This window comes from Stegostoma tigrinum, chromosome 2 (assembly GCF_030684315.1).
Source record: "Stegostoma tigrinum isolate sSteTig4 chromosome 2, sSteTig4.hap1, whole genome shotgun sequence".
NCBI lineage: Eukaryota > Metazoa > Chordata > Chondrichthyes > Orectolobiformes > Stegostomatidae > Stegostoma > Stegostoma tigrinum.
Window position 1 is genome coordinate 79,478,098 of NC_081355.1, and position 22,235 is coordinate 79,500,332.

General features: G+C 40.1%; 1 protein-coding gene across 6 annotated transcripts in view; it reads right to left on the minus strand.

The window, feature by feature from the left end:
* Positions 1-22,235, minus strand: part of phf14 (PHD finger protein 14) — a 247,953-nt gene that overhangs the window by 122,292 nt on the left and 103,426 nt on the right. For 4 of the 6 annotated variants that reach the window (XM_048552144.2, XM_048552154.2, XM_048552134.2 and 1 more), the window contains exons 15-16: positions 18,919-18,975; positions 18,706-18,830 (exon numbers count right to left, since the gene is read on the minus strand). In XM_048552144.2, the coding sequence (XP_048408101.1) occupies positions 18,706-18,830; positions 18,919-18,975 (182 nt within the window). Of the gene's footprint in view, positions 1-968; positions 2,851-6,803; positions 8,854-18,705; positions 18,831-18,918; positions 18,976-22,235 lie in introns of those variants that run through there. The other 2 variants (XM_048552178.2, XM_048552187.2) reach the window with 2 other exon arrangements.

The window sequence follows — 22,235 nt, forward strand, 5'->3', positions numbered from 1 at the left end:
ACAACGCATCATCCACCGACACTTCCGTCATCTACAATCCGACCCCACTACCCAAGACATTTTTCCATCCCCACCCTTGTCTGCTTTCCGGAGAGACCACTCTCTCCGTGACTCCCTTGTTCGCTCCACACTGCCCTCCAACCCCACCACACCCGGCACCTTCCCCTGCAACCGCAGGAAGTGCTACACTTGCCCCCACACCTCCTCCCTCACCCCTATACCAGGCCCCAAGATGACTTTCCATATTAAGCAGAGGTTCACCTGCACATCTGCCAATGTGGTATACTGTATCCACTGTACCCTGTGTGGCTTCCTCTGCATTGGGGAAACCAAGCAGAGGCTTGGGGACCGCTTTGCCGAACACCTCCGCTCGGTTCGCAATAAACAATTGCACCTCCCAGTCGCAAACAATTTCCACTCCCCCTCCCATTCTTTAGATGACATGTCCATCATGGGCCTCCTGCAGTGCCACAATGATGCCACCTGAGGGTTGCAGGAACAGCAACTCATATTCCGCTTGGGAATCCTGCAGCCCAATGGTATCAATGTGGACTTCACCAGCTTCAAAATCTCCCCTTCCCCCACTGCATCCCAAAACCAGCCCAGCTCTTCCCCTCCCCCCAATGCATCCCAAAACCAGCCCAGCCTGTCTCTGCCTCCCTAACCTGTTCTTCCTCTCACCCATCCCTTCCTCCCACCCCAAGCCGCACCTCCATTTCCTACCTACTAAACTCATCCCACCTCCTTGATCTGTCCATCTTCCCCAGGCTGACCTATCCCCTCCCTACCTCCCCACCTACACCCTCTCCACCTATCTTCTTTACTCTCCATCTTCGGTCCACGTCCCCCTCTCTCCCTATTTATTCCAGAACCCTCATCCCATCCCCCTCTCTGATGAAGGGTCTAGGCCCGAAACGTCAGCTTTTGTGCTCCTGAGATGCTGCTTGGCCTGCTGTCTTCATCCAGCTTCACACTTTATTATCTTGGATTCTCCAGCAACTTCAGTTCCCATTATCTTTGATATTATTAGTGGCTATTGAGGAATATCGAAGAATTTTCAAGGCTAGAATATCTAAAAAAATTTAAGAGTATCCATCACCATTTAAAGTAAAATTTTACCCCAAAGCCCTGGGCAACTAAAATTTCTTCCTGGTGGGAGAAAATATCTCTGGAGAAATATTATCTGAAGTTTCCCAATACTTTTGAAATGTCAACACAAGACTTTATGTTCATATTACTTAGCTTCTTTCTGCTTTGTAAATGCTAACCCTCTGTTTGTTACCTTCCATTCTCACATGGTCTTTCACGGTTCCTTAATTAATCAGTGAAGATTCCTTTTTCAAATTGTAAGCTTTTACTGTACATTTGTTTGTGATTTTACACTGGATAGTCCTTTCATCTCTCCCTTATTCTTCCAATCTTAAGTGAATCCATTGTTAAACATTGAGGAGTTTCAGTTCGCTGTCTTTATGAGTTTTGATTTATGTTGTTTCTAACAGTATTCATGTGATAAGGTTCGTCGTCACCTCTTAACAGTTGGATGATTCCAACATTCCTCCTGTAATTAACATCTTGTTTGCATGACTAGGTGTTGCCATATTTCTCTCTAGCCCTCCTTTTCAGTCATCAATTATTGTTTCTTTCTTTTCGCTGCATGTCCATAATTAATAGCATGTGTGTTGTCTCGTCTCCATCTAGGTACGACTTCAAAATGGACCTTTCTCGCTTTTGTGCTACATGCAATAGTATCTTTAATGATCAGCTCTGATATTAGTCTTTAATTTTTTTTAAAATTTTGATGTTTCTAATTAGTTATGGTTATTTCTCGATCAAACCTAATTTCTGAACAAATACTGTTATACATCTCCAATTCCTCAGTTAACCAACCTCATCGTTTTGTGGATCACTCTCATATTCTTACTTTATCAGCTAAACGTGGTCACCTTTTGAACTGCCATTTCTTTAGATATTCTAACAATCTCAAAAGTCCAGTATTATAATTACCATAAAAACAATTTTAGATTTCCCAGAAGAAAACCCAATACCACTAAAATATTAACACGAACCATGAACCTGTCATTCACAACAACTGCATGATTTGACAGGTTTCAGGGATTCATAGATCACAGGAACTTTAAAACAAACATTTGAGCCCCAGTAAACAGGATACAGTTTCTTTGATTGGGTTTTCGCTTTTCTCCTGATCCTTTACTCCAACAAAATTAGCATTTCGGTATGAAAATCATGCCAATTTGAATGGTTACTTTCCTCATCCTGAACTTCTATTGTGTCATTAAAACTTCCTGGTAGAGAAATTTTAACTCTAATAACAAGTCCCAAAACCCAATTTTAACCTTTCCTCCATGGTAATTCCAAAGTCCAAGAGAAACACATTCGCATTAGTTATCTGAACGTAAACTACATATTAAAGGGTGGATCAATCATTATATTAGACATTTTAATCATTATTAGCACAGAATTTCTAATGGCTTCAACAAGGATGTGAATTTGACAGCTCCAGCACAGGTTTACAGTGGCTCTGAAAACTCACCAGAGAACAGATTTGAGGTTAACAGGCACTTCATTGGGCTGTTTAAAGTTCTGATTGCTCAATATCAGTAACGGCCAATGCTTCTAGATCCTGTTGGGTCCCTCTGGAATACATTTTGCAAGGAATACTTTTTCTGATCACAGGTGGTTTTCAGAAGTTTGGAAGCTTGCAAATGGATAATAATCAGGATGGTGAGGGTAGGGGTGGTTTTGATAAGACATCCGACAATGAAGACAATCAATCACCGTCCATGGGAATCACATCAGGCTGTGGTGCCATCTGCAGGTCCACAGAGAGATCTGGAGAACAGAGTGGAGAATAACTAGAAAACAGAAGAGAAAGCAACAGAGGGACAGAGGTTACTGTCCACGTGAGATGATCTACAGACAGACCATCAACTTCCAGAGCCAATCAGAAGTGTTGTGTTCCTGCAGGTTCTCATTGCAATGATAAGTGGTCACAGGTGTAGAATCAAAGCATGATGAAGCACGAAAGGCGGTCATCTGACGCATCATGCCTGTGTAGCTCTCTGAAAATATGATTTTATTGCACTACCTAGCTCTTTTCCACTGTCCTGCATTTTTCTTCCTTTCAAAAACATATTCAATTCTTGTTTAAATGTTATAATTAGATCTGCTTCAACCAACTTTTCAAGAAGCACACTTCAATCAAATCTATAGATCCTTCAAGAAAATTGAATCCCTGCATTTATCCATGGTTAAAGGGTACCATGGTACATCATGGTTAAAGTCACCAATTCCTTTTCTTTGTCGTTAGCTCCTTCCTGCACCAGAGAAGTCTTGAAGTCTTTAATTCAACTGCACATAAATATACAAGGATCACTGGTACATGGCGCCAGTGTTCATACATGAGTGTCAAACCAGTGATCACCATACATGAACGAGGAACATTTGTAACTGCAAAAAATAGTATTCTATCAATGGACAGCTGGTGTACAAATCCAAGAAGCAGTTTCCGCATGTGTGTACAGTATTTCCTGAAGCTGTCATAACACTTTTACATTTCAGAACTCCTATTATAAAATCTTTTCGTATTATGGAACAGAATTTTGGTGTAAATCTTAGAAAACAAGAGATGCCTTCAAACATGACACCTGTGAAGAGCCCCACAAATGAAATGCAACAATGACACAATTTGCAGCACATGACCATAAGGTGCTTCACTGGGCAAACCATCAGCACACTGAAGATGCACTTCAGGTTCTCAGTAATTGCCAAGGAATCTCATAATGTTTATCAACAAGGGTGTCTAGAATTATACAGGTGAGCTATCCCCTTGGACAACATTATAAATCTGCAAAACACTGTCCACTTTGCTGGTCCATGGCCTAAGTTGTCTGTAGGCCTTCTTTCCTTTCCTTTTTGTTTTTATGCTGCTTCCATTTCAGGACCTCCTTGAGGCTGCAATTTTGTACTGATTTTGTGTACTTTGCCTTTTATGCACAACTGTATTTATAGAAACATACAGCATGGAAACAGACCGGTCAGTCCAACTCATCCGTGTTGACCATATTCCCAAACTAAACTAGTCCCACTTGCCTGCGTTTGGTCCATATCGTGCAAACCTTTCTACTCCTATTTCTATCCAAATATCTTTTAGACTGTAACCGTACCTGCATCTACCACTTCCTCTGATGGCTCATTCCACACAAACCACTGTGTAAAAAAAAGTTGCCTCTCATCCTTTTTAAATCTCTTCTCTCACCTTAAAAATATGCCCCCTAGTTTCGAACTCCCCCACCTTTGAGAAAGCACCTTTGCTATTCACCTTATATATGCCCCACATGATTTTATAAACCCCTATGAAATGTCAACCAACAATCAACTACGGTCTCATGGAAAAAGTCCCTGCCTCTCCAGCCCTTTTATTTAAAATACCTCAAATGCTCCATTCCCAGCAACACCCTGGTAAATCTTTTCTGAACACTCTCCTGTCTAAAAATATCCTTCCTATAACAGGGTGACCAGAACTGCACAGTACTTCATAACAGGCGTCACCAACGTCCTGTACAACCTTAACATGACATCCCAACTCCTTTACATAAAGGTCTGAGCAATGACAGCAAGCAGGCCAAAAGCCTTCCTTAACCACCCTGTCTACCTGTGATGCACATTTCAAAGAATCATGTATCCAAACCCATTCTTTCTGTCCGAAAACATTACCCAGGGCCCTACCATTAATTGTGTAAATCCTTGTTTGTTTTACCAAAATGCAACATCTCACATTTATCCGAATTAAACTCCATCTGCTACTCCTTGGCTCATTTACCCAATTGATCAAGACCTCTTTGTAATCTTAGATAACCTTCTTCGCTGTTCACTATACCACCAATTTGGGTGTCATCCGCAAACTTATGAACCATGCCTCCTATATTCTTATGCAAATGATTTACATAAATATCAAACAAAAGTGGAACACCACTGGTCACAGGCCTACAGTCTGAAAAAACAACTCTCCACCACCCACCTCTGTCTCCTACTGTAAAGACAAATTTGTATCCAATTGGCAAGCTCATCCTGAATCCCATTTGATAAGTATTGCATTATATGCAATACTAGAATGTTTTATGCAGTTCTGAAACCCACATCATAGGCAAAATGTGATTACACTGAAGAGGGTGCAGCGCAAATTTACCAGGGCTGTACAGTTTTAATTATGCAGAGAGATTGCACAGGTAGTCAACAAAACCATAGAGTTATTTTTATCTCCTCTTCCCAATTTTCATGGGGCATAAGGCATGTCTCTGTTAAATCGCCTATGTCCAAACACAACATCACCCTGAACCCCATCCCACTTCTTATGACAACTCCTACAAGGCTATCGATAATGTTGAGCCAATAGAGCAGTCACTAAAAAAAGGTCAGGGAAAATATTCGTAGAATGTTGGTGAAGTCTTGACAAATTGCCCCAGAACAGCTTTCAAAACTTCTCTTCAAAAATAAAGTAAGCCACTCATTATCAGCAGAATTACTGAAAGTCAGGGGAGCCTTAAGTAGCACTCAAAATCCCCAACAATCACTTGTTTTCAGCCAATATTAGAAGCAGTCACTAAATGAAGTGCTACCCACCAAAGATGCTAACATAACGTCTTTAATAACTGACAGCAGACAATTTATTTGTCAATCATTCCCGTAATAATCCTTTACGCAGCCATTCTGATTAGGCTATAACTATATTTTTCTTGTTTGTGAAGGATGAAGCAGTGGAAAATACTGAAAATGAAATGCACGATTTAAGTCCCCAGGGAGATGGTAACGTAGTCGTAGTATCCCTGGATGAGTTATCCAAAATGTCATACTAACATTCTGGGAACATGAATTTCAATGCCACCATTGCAAATAATGGAATTTGAATTTAATTAAAGTCTGCAATAAAAACAGTCTAATAGGGACCATGTTTGTTGTCATATGAGGTAAGGAAATCTGCTGCCCTTACATGGCCTAGCCTACATGTGACTCCAGACCCACAGCCAAAGGAAAAAGTAGTAAAAGCTAAAAATTATAATGTTTCATGGCTATGAAGTCTGACAATAATAAAAAAAATTCCAACTGCAGATGAATTGCAAGCACAAAAATTTTGCTTTACAATTGTACTTTCAATCTATGGTTATTAATTCCGTTTTTATTTGTGTACGATCAGCAATTAGAGAATAAACATAGTAGAAAGAATTGTCACTGAACCTAATAACTTGCGCATTTGGTCAACTTACAAACATTATTACACACAAAATGGCCACCACAGATGGAGAGAATAACTGATTCCATTTAAACAAATGTTATTTCCTTTAATTACTCATCGTTCTAAATGATTACATTTAGAGTTCAAACAATGCAAGGCAATAAGAATACTTTTAAAAGATCAAACTCCTTCTTGAAAACATTCAATGCTTTGGCTTCAACGTTTGTGGCAGTCTTCCACAGGCTCACCACACTCTGGTTCCAAAACTTCTCATCTTAATCCCAAATGGCCTACCAGTACAGTTAAACTGAGATAGCACTGTGTCTCAGAAATGGGGGAGGGGAAGGGGATTCTGAAATAAATAGGGAGGGGGGGGAGGGGGTGGATAGTAGATGGATAAAGGAGAAGATAGGGTCAGAAGAGACAGACAGGTAAAAGAGGAGGGGTTAGAGCCAGTGAAGGTGAATGTAGGTGGGGAGTTAGGGAGGGGATAGGTCAGTCCAGGGAGGATGGACAGGTCAAGGAGGCAGGAGCAGGTTAGTGGGTAGGAGATGGAACTGGGGCTTGAGGTGGGAGGAATGGTTAGGGAGGCGGGGGCTGGCTGGGCTGGTTTTGGGCTGTGGTTGGGGGAGGGGAGATTTTGAAGCTTGTGAAGTCCACATAGGAACCCTGTAGCGCAAGGGTATCAAAACGAAATACGAGATGCTGTTCCTGCATCTTTATGTGTTCCGCAAAGCGGTTCCCAAGCCTCCGCTTGGTTTCCCTGATGTACAGGAGGCCACAACAGGAACAGTGGATACAGTATATCACATGAACAGATGTGCAAGTGAACGTCTATTTGATGTCGAAGGTTTTCTTAGGGCCTGGGATGGGGGTGACTGAGATCCCTGATTTTGGACTCACTGGTCATCCTTATCAACAATCCCACTAGAATTTTGTACATTTCCTCCCCTCATCCTCAGTCTTTTAAGCTCCAATGAACATAGTCCTAACCAATCCATGCTCTCTTCAGAAGGGAGACAGGTAGAACGGTTTCCACTCATAACAAGGAAGAAGAATGAAGGGACATAGATTTAAAGTGATGTACAAAAGAAGCAACGATGATTTAAGAAAAAACTTTTTCACACAGCAAGTAATTATTGTGTGGAATGCACTTCCTGGAAATGTAATGTAGGCCAGTTCGATTGAAGTATTCAAGAGGGCATTACACCATTTCTATTCAAATAATCATTCAAAAAGGTCCAAGGAAAAGGCAGGAGATTGATACTAGGTAATGATGCTTGTTTGAAAAGCTGGAGCACAGTGGTCTGAATGACTTCCTTACGTGCCAGAACAACCGCGATTCTGTCCGCTCTACAATAGGGAGACTTTTTCAAAAGCAGGTTGGATGATTGTTTTATAGAATACCTCCGTTCCACATGTAGGATACAGCTTTTAGTCTTGACATTTTAATTGTTCACCTTGCTGTCATGCTGACATATCTGACCTTGGCTTGCTGCAATGCTACAGGGAGGATTAAAGCAAACTTCACGAATAGGACTTCATTTCCCAATTATGCACTTTAAGGCCTTCTAGACTCAACACGTGGTTAAACTATTTCACGCTGTAAATTTCTCTGTTTCATTTTCTTCGGTGCAATTTATTTCTTCCCCCCTCAACATTACTGATTCAGGCACACCTTTTGTTCCTTTTCTTGCCATCACCACTCTCTTTGGCCCAAATAACTAACTATCCTGACATATAATCTCTCCTGTACTCCATCTTAGCAGACCTTTTTGTCCTTGGTCCAGCATGTCTTGCTCAAAATCTATTACATTTCTAACCTTAAATAAAAACAAAGTGCTGAAACTCAGCAGGTTGAGCAGCATCCACGGAGAGGATAACAGCTAACATTTCAAGTCCAAATAATTCTGCAGAACATCTCTAACAAAGATTACAAACCATAATGTTAATTATAATCCTTTCTCTACAGAGATTCTTTCTGCATACAGATGCTATCTAACCTGAATTGTTCCCCAAGATTTGCCTTTTTTAAATTACAAGCGAATAGCAGCGTTCTATAACTGATGTGAGAGAGAAAAATCATGTTCAGTTCACAATTTACTTTTCAGACCCATGAAAACAAGCCATATAGCAAACAGTGTAGAGTTTCATTCCTCCAATAACATTTTCTATTGAATGCTAATTCTAGCTTACAGACAGAAAACAAGCCACGATAGAACCTTACCAGGATACAGTACTCTCAGAAGACAAGTAGGTTATAAAGGGAATGGATTTATTCACAAATATAAAGTTATTGCAGAATTAACTTGTTATATTAGAACTTACAAAGAACTTATACACCCTGTCCCAAATTCACAAAATTGTCTGTGATCTTGCCACATGCGGAGATCATGTTTGCACTGAGGACAGACAAACTATGGAGGTGCTTCCAGCTTTGCCAGTCACCTGAGTGTCTGTGGGGCTCATGGACTGCAGGCAGATGAGGTTTTTCACTAAGGAGCAGGGTCTGCAACCCTGAAGGGTGATGTTCTTCCTGACCTCTGCAATTCTCCCTTGTCCAGCCTTGTCACTCCTGATATGACTTTAGGTGTATTTGGCTTCTAGGAAATGATTTTAATACATATCAGAACTTACAAAGAACTTATATACCCTGTCCCGAATTCACAAGTTGTTTGTGAACTTGCCACATGCATTACAGCTATTGCTCAGATCTTCAATAGCTTTCTAAGGAAAAAAGAACAATTCATCCCAGTGTTAAACAACATTGCCGCCTTGGCAGAAAGTCAAATGTCATCATTTTTGTTAGATGCACAACCTTAAAGTAAGGATCTCAAAAAGCTATAAATTCACAAATACAATCACACTTTTTCACCTATATATAATGATTTACATATAGCTTAAAATTAAAGGCAAAGTTCAGCTCCATTCACTGTACATCAGCACAACTCTAAGCACAGCATCTTATACTGAACTTGGGTAACCCTGTTCCAATTTTCATGCTCCAATTCTTCAGCCAAAATTAGAATGGAAACACAGTGCTGGGTTACAGATAGATCTACACAGAGTCCCACATAAAGAAGGGCTGCTCAAGCAAGGTTTGCACACAGTTCTAACAACCAACAGTGAAGTGAAAACTTATAACTCAATGGTCTGGTTTTGTAACAATGTCCCAAAGAGGTAAATTTTTAATGTTTATTGACTACCTAACATTCATTTAGTCATTATTCAAACTCAGTACAACAATTCAAAAGCTTAAATCCTCTCTTCTACTGAATGAGCGATGATGTCATAATTGTAGTTCAATCTAGTACTGGAACAAACAGTTGTGAATGGAAAAAGCCACATCAGTTTTGAACTGATGGGACAGCTCAAGAATTTCAAAGCTTAAAGGGGTAAAAAGTGTTAACTCAATAAATTAAGGAAACATCAAAAGCATTTATCAAAGCATACAATGAACAGTTCTTGGAAGTGCAAAATTGTTCATAAACTCAAAACAAGTTATGGGCTTCTAATGAAATAGGGCTGCAAGTTAAAGGCAGGAAATTGCAGATCTTTTAAACAAATTTCATATTTAAGTTATAAATGAAGCCAACAAGCAAAAGGAGTGATGTCCTACATAATTATCACAACAATACAAAGGACTATTCCAGAATTGCAACCAAGCCTCTGAGAAAGAAGCTGTCTTATTGCTGCTGAATGAGACAGTCACTAGTTTAACAGATGCAGTCATCCAGATGACATTCTATCAGCATTTTCAAAATGTCATTGACAGGTTGCACAAGTCTATTAAAGAGGGACATTTTGTGATTTCTACAGACAGATTTTGCATTTTAGAAAATATTGGTTGCATTCTCAAACAGAAGATGGCTACTAACGAAGATGGCTCTATATGGGATGATTTACCAGTGGAGTCCTCCTTGGATCAGTGTTGTGACCATTATTCTTCACCTTCTACCAATACACTTGATGGAAATGCTTGGGTGAAAGTCTTGCAGTCGTCAAAAACAGTAATGTGGTTGTAAGGAACACATGTTCATAAGGACTTCTACTCTTGAATGAGAACTAGGGGTCATAATTTAACAGTGAGGAGTCGCCCATTTAAGAAAGATGAGGAAACATTTTCTCCTCCAGAGGTTCAGTGCCTTTGGAATCCGCTTCCTCAAAAAGGCCGCAGATAAATATTTTTAAGCAGAGATAGAAAGATTTTTTGATTACCAAGGGATGTACAGCAATGTAGAGTTGAAGTTAAAAGCAGATCAGCCGGGTCTTTAATTGAATGGTGCAGCAGATTTGAAGGGCTGAGTGTCCTACTTTTGTTCCTTGACGTGTGCTCGGCTCAATGTTATTAATTGACAACATACCCTGCATGTCAGATGAAGACAGCAAAAGATTATTTGAATGGCAATAGGACTGGGAAAGAAAGTGGTGTAACAAGACCTAGATGCCCCTATCATGAAAACTTACAGATGATGAAGGGTCTAGGCCTGAAATGTCAGCTTTTGTGCTCCTGAGATGCTGCTGGGCCTGCTGTGTTCATCCAGCCTCACATTTTATTATGTTGGATTCTCCAGCATCTGCAGTTCCCATTATCACAGATGTATTAAGCGATAAGGGCAGAAAATGGCATGCTGGCCTCAGGATTACAGCACAGGTACAGGGTCTTGGTGAGATAACAGCTGAAATATTGTCAGAGATAGTAAGAACTACCGATGCTGGAGTCAGAGACAACAGCGTGGAGATGGGGGAACTCAGCAGGCCAGGCAGTATCAAAACAGCAGGAAAGCTAACGTTTTGGGTCGGGACCCTTAGTTTTGATCTCCTTATCAGAGGATATTCTGGCTGCAGAAGAATGTAAAGATTTACCTGACTGATTCCTGGGATGGTAGGACCGACATATGAAAAGACACTGGTAGGGGTTTGGACTATATTCACTGATTTTTAGAAGAACTCGGGGGAAGGATATTACAGAAACCTATCAAATTCTAACAGGATGACACAGAGCAAACACAGGATGGATGTTTCCATTGACCAAGGAATCCAGAACCAGGGGTCAGTCTGTGGATACTGGGTAGGCCATTTAGGATTGAGACAGGGAGAGTTTTCACTAAAGAGTGGTGAGCTTGTGAAATTCTTTGCCAAACAAAGTGGTTAAGGCCAAAACATCAGGTTTTCAAAAAGGAGTAAGTTATAGGTCTTAGGCCTAAAGGGATCAAACAGTATGGGAATCAAAAGGAAACAGGGTACTGAGTTGGATGATCAGCCACGGTCATATTAAGTAGTGGAATAGGTTTGAAGTGCCAAAGGGCCCACTCCTGCTCCTACTGTCTGAGTTTCTATATCAGCACACAGTTTTTTTTAAGATGGTAAGCAATGTGTCACAATCTGTTGCCAGGTAATTATACGTGTTATTATTTGAAAGGAAGCAAATAAAAAGTGAATGTATTTTTTGCACCTAACAAAACGTCAGTTGTCTCAAAGCACTTTACAACCAATGAAGTATCCTGAAGCACAATCACTACTATAATGCCTTGAAACAGTGATCAATGTGAATACAGCAAGATCCCTCAAAAGCAATGAGATAAGTGACCGGAAGATTTATTTCAATAATATTATTTTTGAGTTACATATTGGCTAGGACACCAAAAGCACTCCCCTGCTTTGAATGGTTAATCAGATCTTTTACATCCATGATGGTAGACAGCGCCTCGATTTAATGTTAAATACAAAAGGCAGCAATTTCAAGTGGGATTTGATTTGAGTGTTCTCCAGGCACAGAAACAAGAGTGTTCCTGATGTAATAGATTCATGGCCCAATCTCGAGATGCTTTATGAGTAAAGTCAGAATCAAAGAACAAGCGCTGTCAAAGATGATCAATTATAAACTGCAAGAGGATTCTTCATTTAGACAAACTAGAAATCCCATTTTTGATTGGCAATTCTGAAACTATTTTCACTTAGATACGTAACATGCCTGCTGAAGGAGTAATTTTGTTGTTGGAGAATAAAAGCATACGGTCACAATGAAATTTGTTCCAGAATTCTTATAATAAAAATGGTATTTCTCTATTATGAAGACTGTACTGCAGTTTGTCTGAATATTAAACAGGGCTTATGTGCTTTGCTTAAAAATACATTAAAAACAAAATAATTAATCTAACCAGTACCAATTTAGTATAAAAATATTTTATAATACAGCAATCCTCAGTTGTGGATATCTACTATCTATAGTATAATGCATATAATTTAGAATATTATGTGTTTTTAGGAATCAAAGTTCTAACAGTAGATAAATACAGCACTGAGAGGCTGATGAGCAGACACAAGTGAATGCAATTCAAATAAGCTGGGCTTAATTAAAATTAAAAGTTAACCTTGGTTTATCTTCAAGATCAGAGTATAAACATTACAATGGATGACTTATTCTGGATCTCTTGGCAGATCCATGGTGTTTATGTCACTTCTTCTCAGAAGAAGCTAAACGTTGGCAATTCTGGAAAAAAGTGTTGTAAATCTTGATTAGGGACAGAGAGGAATGACACAGGCAAGATAATCTGTTTGAATTTTTGTTTGAAACTATCCCAAAGGATGCCATGTTGTCAGCCTTTGTTGGAACAGGAGATTACTTGTTATTTGAGTTATTTGAGCATTTGCTCAGAAAAAAGCAAGTTGCAGTTTAGCTTTAGTTGTACAACATGGCTCACTGAATTGAGAGAGCCAACAGCCTCCACTCAAAGCAGGAGAAAATAACAACTTCCTTACTGACCATGGTCAAACTCAAATTTCAAATTAACAAGGGAATAAGCAGCTGGAAGATTTGCCTAGGTAGAAGATGACATTTGCACTGGTCCTTAGAAAGTAATCACTATGGTTAATTTGGAAGCTGGAGAAGGAAGTCAGATATCTGCTGTCAACCCAAACAAGGAGCTAAAGCATCCACAATGTGGGTTTCTAAAGGAACACTGAAGGATGAAACAAATCAGCCCTTGGAGCCTGCTCTGTCATTCTCGAACAATCTCTATACCCTTAGATGTCATGAGTAATTAGAAATCTATCAATCTTGGTCTTCAACTTGCTGAGCTGTCACAACTTTCTGGGGAGGGCAAGTGAACAGATTCACCATCTAAGTGAGTACATTCCTCATCTTACTCCTAAATGGCCTGCTTTAAATCCAAGACCGAGCACTGGTTCTAGACCTTACAGTCAAGGAAAACACTCCGAAAACATCCTTTCTGGATCAACTGTGTCTCTATCCCTTTAAGAATTTTGGCATTTGCTAGATCACCTCCTATTCTTGTAAATTCCAGAAATTACAGGCCCAATCTCTTCACTCCATCCTCCTTGGACAGTTCCCACAATCCCAGGAATCAGGCTAGAGAACCCCTGCTGCATCTTCTCTATGGGAAGTTTATTCTTCCCTTAGGAAAGGGATTAGAAGTGCACTCAACACTCAAGGTTCGACCTCACTAGTGTTCTGCACAATAGAAAGATGATTATTTTGCTCCTGTGCTCAAATCGTCATGATAAAGGTCAACATATTGCTTAATCTTCTGAATTACTCACTGTGCTTGCAAACCAGCTTTCAGTCACTTTTAAACAAGGACACTTATGTTCCTTTGAATTATAACAGTATCTCAGAAACAAGAAATATTCTTGTCAAATATTCCACATCCACATTCCTTCTGTCAAAGTGAATAACGTCGCACTCATCCACATTGCATATGGGAAGGCAGTGGTGTAGTGATAATGTCACCAAGCTAACATTCAGGGATAGAGGATGAATCTCACCACAACACGGTGAAATTTGAATACAATAAAATCTGGAATTATAAAGTTAGCCCAACAGTGACTGTATACCCACTACTGATGGTCATAAAAACCCAAAGTTCATAAGGAAAGAAAACCTGCCATCCTTACCCATGGGATCTCCGATATCAGGGTTCTTAGCAGAGGCAGTAATGCAGAGACTCGAACAAACAGCTCTGCCAATCATCCAACCCAAATTTTGGGTCTGCTACGCGGATGACACCTTTGTCATTACTAAACAAAACAACATAGAGGAAACCTTCAAGACCATCAATAATACCGTTACTGGCATAACATTCACAAAAGAGGAGGAAAACAACAACAAACTGCCATTCCTAGATGTCACAGTAGAGCGAACAGCCAATGGGGAACTTCAAACCAGCGTCTACAGGAAAACAACACATACGGACCAAATACTGAACTACAGGAGCAACCATCCCAACACCCACAAACGAAGCTGCATTAGAACATTATTCCAACGAGCCACCACACACTGCAGCACAGAGGAACTATGAAGAGCAGAAGAAAATCACCTATACAGCGTATTCAATAAGAACGGGTACCCTATGAACACAGTCCGCCGATTTCTTAGCAACAAACCCAAACAGACAAAACGGGCCCAGAAACCATAACCACTCTCCCCTACATCAAAGACATTTCCGAAATGACTGCCAGACTACTCGGACCTCTTGGCATCAGGGTAGCCCACAAATCCACCAACACACTAAAACAGCAGCTAATGAATTTAAAAGACCCTATACAGACAAGCAAAACGAACATCATCTACAAAATACCTTGCAAGAACTGTGACAAACACTACATTGGACAAACAGGTAGAAAGCTAGCCACCAGGATACATGAACATCAACTAGCCACAAAACGACATGACCCACTATCTCTAGTATCCTTACAGACAGATGAGGAAGGACACCACTTTGATTGGGACAACACATCCATCCTAGGACAAGCCAAACAGAGACACGCACGAGAATTCCTAGAAGTATGGCATTCCAACCGGAACTCCGTCAACAAACACACAGGTTCCAAATCAATCTACCATCTTCTGGAAAAAAAACAGGAAATGACATCACCAATGCAGGAAATGACATCACCAACCCAGGGAAACCTAGCCAGATAAATAGAAAGCGGGACATAACACCAGCGCTTCATCAGAGGCTCACTGATAATGTTACCTAAAATTGTGATGAAATATCTGCAAACTAACCTTCCAGCTCAGCGAGCAAACTCACATCCAGATCCTTACCCGGCCTGGTCTACTTGTGACTCCACATCAACAGCAATGTGATTGACTCTCAACTGTCTGAAATAGCCTAGCAAGTCATCCAGTTGTATCAATGGCTACAAAGTCTATAGAAAGTGATGAAACTGTACAGACCACCTGGCACCGACCTATGCATAAGAAACAACAACAGAAAACACAGACCATCAGAGATCGCGGCATAGTACTGCATTACAGTTGGGAATGAGTTGCCCAAGGAGACCTCAACATCAACTCTAGACGACATGAAATCTCATGGCATCAGGTAAAACATCAGCAAAGAGATCTCCCACTGACTACCACCATCTGCAGCCCTCACACTCCATCTCAACTCTCCATCTTCCTGAGGAATCCCCATAATCGATGTCAGACTTCAAATGTTTTAACTGCACATGATGTCAAGAAATTGAAGATACTGGATTCTGCAAAGGCTAAAGGCCTCAGCAACATCCTAGAAAGAGTACTGAATACACGTGCTCCAGAGCTGTTGCCTTTGTTGTTCCAGCAAGCGACAACACTGGCATCTACCTGACAACTGGAAAATTTCTGTAAGTCCTTTGCAGAATAAGCAGGACAAATCTAGGACAGCCAATTACTTTTCAATCAAACTACACTTGATCATCAAAACAAAAAGTTAGGAGGGGTCAATGACAGTGTTATCAAGGAACAATTCCAATGCAATGACCTGCTAATTGATGCTTAACTTGGGCCACTCAGCTCCCGATCACAGTACAGCCTTGGTCCAAACACGGCAAAAAGGAATTGAACTCCAGAGGTGAGGTGTAAGCAATTGTCCTTAAAATTAAGGCAGCATTTGACTGAATGTCGCATAAAAGGGGCTCTAACAAAACTAGTGTTAATGGGAATTTGGGGAAACCCGTTGTTGGTTGGAGTCATATCAAATACGAGCAAGACGGCTGTAGTCGTTGGAGGTCAATCATCTCAGCCCCAGGTTGTCACTGGAGGAGTTTTCTGGGTAGTGTCCTAGGGTCAACCATATTCAAATGCCTCATCCCAACATTCCTTCCATCATAATATCAGATGCTGGCATGTCTGTTCATGGTTGCACAGCATTCAGCACAACTTGCAACACTTTAGAAACTGTTACATAACAATATGCAGCAACATCAGGACAATACCCAAGCTTGGGCTGATAAATTGCAAGTCATTTTCATGCCACACAAATGCCAGGCAATGACCACCTCCAAAATGAAAGAATCTAACAGTCATCTCTTTACATTCCATATCATAAAACAATGTGGAATCCTCCATCACCACTATCAAAATCCAGAGAAAACAAATCAGACATGCTATAAAAAGAAAATGGCTGCAAGAGCAAACCAATGTTCAGCAATTCAGCAGCAAGGATCTAATCTTTGATTGTTCCGTTGCCTGTTTACCATCAAAAAAAATTCAGGTCAAGCGATTGATAAAATACTCTTCACTTGCCTGGGAGAGAAAAGCAGACTGCTCGATTTGCACTCCATCCACCAACTTTCAACATTTACTCCCTTTACCACTGTTGGTTAGTGATACTGGTGTTTGACGTTAACAAGGCGCACTGCAGTAACTCACCAAGGCGATGCTAACAGCACCTTCCAAAACTGTGATCTCTATCACCTAAAAGGATGCATGAAAACACCATCACATGCACGCTCTTCTCCAATCCATATCCCTTTCTGACTTTGAAGTTTATTGCATTATTATACTATAACTGAGTCAAAATCCTGGAAGTCCCTCCCTGACAGTTCTAGATGTATCTACATCTCAAGCACTGCAGCAAGCACTGCAGCAGTTCAAGAACGCAGCTCACGACCACCGGTCCAGGAATTTGGAATGGACAAAAACAGAACGGCTAGCTATGCGCACGTCCATGAATTAATAAAAAAGTTATATTCTGGCTGCCATGCTTTTACCCATTCACAGTTTGTTTATGTCCTCTCAAAACTTCTATGCACCCTCACAATTGATATTCCCACCATTTGCATCATATAGATTGTGGGCATTTAAGAGTCCAAGCCCTAGCAGTACCACACTGATTGCAAAAGCAGCAATTGCTGGGAAAACTCAGTAAGTCTGGCAGTATCTATGCAGGGAAATCAGAGTTAATGCTTCAGGTCCAGAACAACTTTTTGTTTTGAAGGTAGATGATTACAGGCTTGACCAGGGGGTGTCCTATTTATTCCGAGGCTCTGTTTTCTGTCTGATGACCAATCCTCAATCGATGCCAGTATATTACTACCAAGTCACGTGTTTACTCACATCCTGTACATGATTTTATCAAAAGCCTTCCGAACACCCAAATATACACTACTGACAGTGGTATTAACATGCAAAAAACAACTTTCAGGTTTGTTAAACATGTTTGCTTCTCTGTAAATCCATCCTGACTATGTCTAATCAGAAAATTATTTAATTTCATGTTCAGCAGTTGCTCCCTTTATTATATAGTAATTTCCCAGCTATTCTCATTTAGTCGGCAAATCTCAAGCTCTTTGCTTTCTCTGTCTGTCCTCTCTTAAAAGTAAAGTTACTTTTGTTACTTTCCAGTCTGCAGGCACTATGGCAGAATTAATGGAATTTTGAAAGACTATTGCTAATTCATCAACTATCTCTATTGCCACCAGTTTTAATATTCTCTAGTGAAGGTTACCAGCTGCTGTGGATTTCTCAACTTTCTGCCACATTAATTACACCAATATTAACTTATTTCAGTTCCACACACTCATTAGGACCTTAGAGCTTAAATACTTCAGGGAGTCTTGTTTCCTTTGTGAAAACAGGCCCAAGATGCTGCCAGACCTTCTGAGTTTCTCCAGTAATTTCTTCCTTTTAATTAGCCCTCAAATAATATTTCAAAACATGCTTCAATTACTTTGGTTTCTCTTATCATGCTCATTTAGACTTTTCCATGGGAAGTGGTGGGGTGGGGGGAGAGAAGATTTGGGGCAGGGGAATAAAAAGCAGGAACATTATGCTCCGAATACAGATTGGTGTGGAGATGTCAGAAGTAAACTGGTCCATTGATTATTTACTACTCTGAATGGACTTAATGTAGAAATTGGAGTACAGCAATGCATTATAGTTTGTTTATCTTCGTAACCCAATGTTATTCTACACTGACAAACAACCTGGCGAGGTCCAATTAATCCTGCTGTAGGAGCAAAACAATCATCTTCCTAATTACATCAAAAATCCATAGTGTAGCAGCTCCAGAAACAAAATCGATCCAATTTTGTAAAGTAATATTTTTGCACAGAATCAGATTATAAAAGTTGCTACATACCAATTTACTTAACTTATAGCTATAATTAAGTACTAATAAAGTCACTACTTTAATCAGCAGTAACAAAGTTAATAAAACAGCTACCTGACCAAATTTTCGTTATCTCCAGGGCTTTTGCATGTAGCACATTCTGTTCTCAAATCTTCTGATTTTGGTCTTTTCAGCAGTGAGGTCTGTCGTCGTCTTCTGGATCGAGGAGGAATTGGCTCCTATGAAACAATATGAGGGTAAAACACCAGTTGTAAAAAATATTTTGTGTATTACATAAAAATATTGTGCTTCTCAGTAAACACATACCTCAGTTTTTTCTCCATCGGAGCTGGTTCCCCTTTTTCGTTTCTGACCTCTACTCCTCTGTGAAAGGAAGCAGATCGAGTAAATGAGAAATGAAAACAAATTGCTGGAAAAGTTTGCAAGTACGGCAGCATCCACGAAGAGAAACTGGAGTTAAAATTTTAGATCCAGTGACCTTTCCTCAGAAAAGTTTTTATTTAAATACAGTGAATTCTCACTTGAATTTGTGGTTGCATTCCTGAAAATGATGACTAAGTGAACATTTTAAATAAAGCTACCCTTTCCATAGGAATCATTGCCAAAGCCAGGGTCCAGTTTCTGCAGACACTTCTTTTTAAAACTTGGAAAAAGCAGACCAAGACACTGTACCATACATGTGCAGGACCATGTATTCTCAGTTAAAATAACTTGTAAAACAAAATAAATCAGTAATTATAAAATAAACTGTTCAGTTAGGTACTACACAACCTTTCTCAGCAGACAAGAATGTTAAGTTCTAATTCTATGCATTCACGAATACATATATTCATAAAAATAACTTCCAAACTAAAATAAATCTAAAAAGGTACAGGTACAATTTCAATGTCAATACTTCCAAAGCGGTATCTATTGAAATTATACTCCCCTGAAGAAATTTTAATTGGCCAGGTTCAATCTACTCAAAAAGCTGGTTGTGCAGGATCACCTGCAACAACCAACCTCTGCCACTAGATAGCATCCAAGACTTCAGGCAAATTCAGGATCGCAATCAGGACCAAAGCAGACACTGCAGACTTGAAAGATAAGGACAGAGGTCAGAAATGGGAGCCATGTTGGTATGGATGGGATTGGCAGGATCAGAACGAAGGCCTGAGACTGAGAATGACAGTAAAAGTATGAAGAAAAAGTCTTGACAAGCCACACAACAGAAAGCCGGGCAAGCACTTCTAAATTAAAACTTGCAACATTAGACAAATATGTTAGTTACCGCTGTTTTGTTAACTACATTAAAGCAAAACAGTATGAACTGAGTCAAGTTTAAACTGTGTCATACTATATGGCCTTATAATTTGACCAAAACATAGTTTCTCAGTCAAATAGTGTGAATTGCATGATTTCAAAATTAAATGTCGTTGGCTGCAATCACTGCCAGCTCATTACTGGAATGCAATGTCTCAAATAAACCAGCTTAAACACTAAAATATTGTATAGGGTAATGCAAAGAGAATGGATCCTATCTGGTTAATCCACTTCACCCTGTGCACAAGTATTATTTCAGATTTTCAAACATTTTAATATGATGCTCAACAATTGCAAAAAGCAACAAAAGGCTGATATGTAGGATATATTTGTCTGGCCCAATGCAAACAGCTCAAAATGCATGGAGAACCTAGCTCTCAGTAACATTCAACTTTCACTTGGTAAAGGGGCTTCTCACATTTTTCCTTTGATCTTTAAAACTGAACAGGGAACTTGATAAACAGCATAAGAATCACTTTGCAATAATTAATTCTGTAATGTAAAAATCGCTACAATAGCAGTGGAAAATTTATCCATTCCTCAATAACTGTTCTCAGTGATGGAGTCTTTCAATTTGTTTTCTGAACCTTCCATTCACATCTAAACCAAAGATTAGATTGGTTCCTCTCCTCTTACTACCAATACTCCTGACTTGACTGTCAATTGTTTACTTTGAATGCATAACTACAGTTTATTTGATTTGATTTATTATTGTCACGTATTGACATAGTGAAAAGTATTGTTTTGTGTACTATGCAGGCAATTTGTACCTTCCACAAGTACATCAGGCTAATAGAACAAAATGCATCATATAGTATTACAGCTACAGAGAAGGTGCAGAAAACGATCAACTTTAATATAGGCAAGGTCTGTTCATAAATCTGATAACAGCAGTGAAGAAGCTGTTTTTGAATCATTTGGTACTTGTTTTCAAACTTCTGTATCTTCTGCCCAATAGAAAAGGGTCTAAGTGAGTATAATCAGGGTGGGAGGGGTCTTTGATTCATTTGGCTGCTTTCCTAAGGCAGTGGGAAGTATAGATGGGGTCAATGGATAGAAGAGAGATAACAAGGTGTAGAGCTGGATGACTACAGCAGGCCAAGTAGCATCAGAGGAGCAGGAAAGCTGACGTTTCAAGCCTAGACCCTTCTTCAGGAAATGGTCCTTTGCAGGTCTGGGAGAGGGAGGATCTGAGATGGGGTGGGATTGATTCTAGTGCCAGGAGATGCCGGCGTGTTGCTGCGAGTGTGTGTTTCAGGATTCGCAGGGAGAAACGTTTTTGAAAGATCTCCATATTCTGAATGTAGACATTGTCGTGGTTGGGGCCAAATTGGAAGGCTTAAATGTGGACCATAGTCTAGTGGGGATGATCTGGTTCCACAGGCATGTACTAAGAAAGGTAATGTGGCTGTAGTACCTGGTTTGCTTCAGGACATGGTCGAGCAGTTTCAGGGCCAAAGAGATTACGAGAAGAGTTGTAGTGAGAGAGAGATCCACTGAGGTCTTTCCAGAGGGAGGAGGGCAACTTCAAGGTAGGCACCCTTAGAAGAGATTTCACAGTGGGGTTAAAATTGTTTCAGAGATAGTAAGAACTGCAGATGCTGGAGAATCTGAGATAACAAGGTGTAGAGCTGGATGAATACAGCATGTCAAGCACCATCAGAGGAGCAGGAAAGCTGACTTTTTGGGCCTAGACCCTTCAGGAAACGAAATTGTGAAATTAAGAAATAAAAGGTAAAGTCACCATGGTTCTACCAAACTATAAGATCACGCTCTCATTATAGAGGTGACTGGTGATTATTTATCAGAGGGTCATCATGCCTCAGGCAAGGTGAGAGGTTGAGGAGGAGCATTCTTCCTGGTAATCTCAGCCAATTTGGGATTTGAACACTACACAAGATTTGTGAACGAAATGCTCCTGGTAAAAGGAAGACGTGCAGAAAATATTTTGTGTTCCCATAACAATTCATTTACATGCACACTAGAATTCTGTTTTATCATCAGAACATCTAGTTCTTAAAATTCTTTCATGGCACCTGGGCACCACCAACTAGGCCAACATTTATCACCTACCCCTAAGTAGCCTGGGAAAGGTGATGGTGCCTCTTGAACCACTGCAGTCATCGAGGTGCAGGGACACTAATGGTGCTATTTGGAAGGGAATCCAGGACTCTGACACAGCAACTGTGAAAGAATGCCAATTAGGATGGCGTGTGGCTTGAAAGGAAAATTGCCGATAGTAGAGCATCTGCTGACCTTGTCTTACTAAGTGGTAAAGATCACAGGTTTTGGAGGTGCTGTTGATGGAACCTGGATGTACA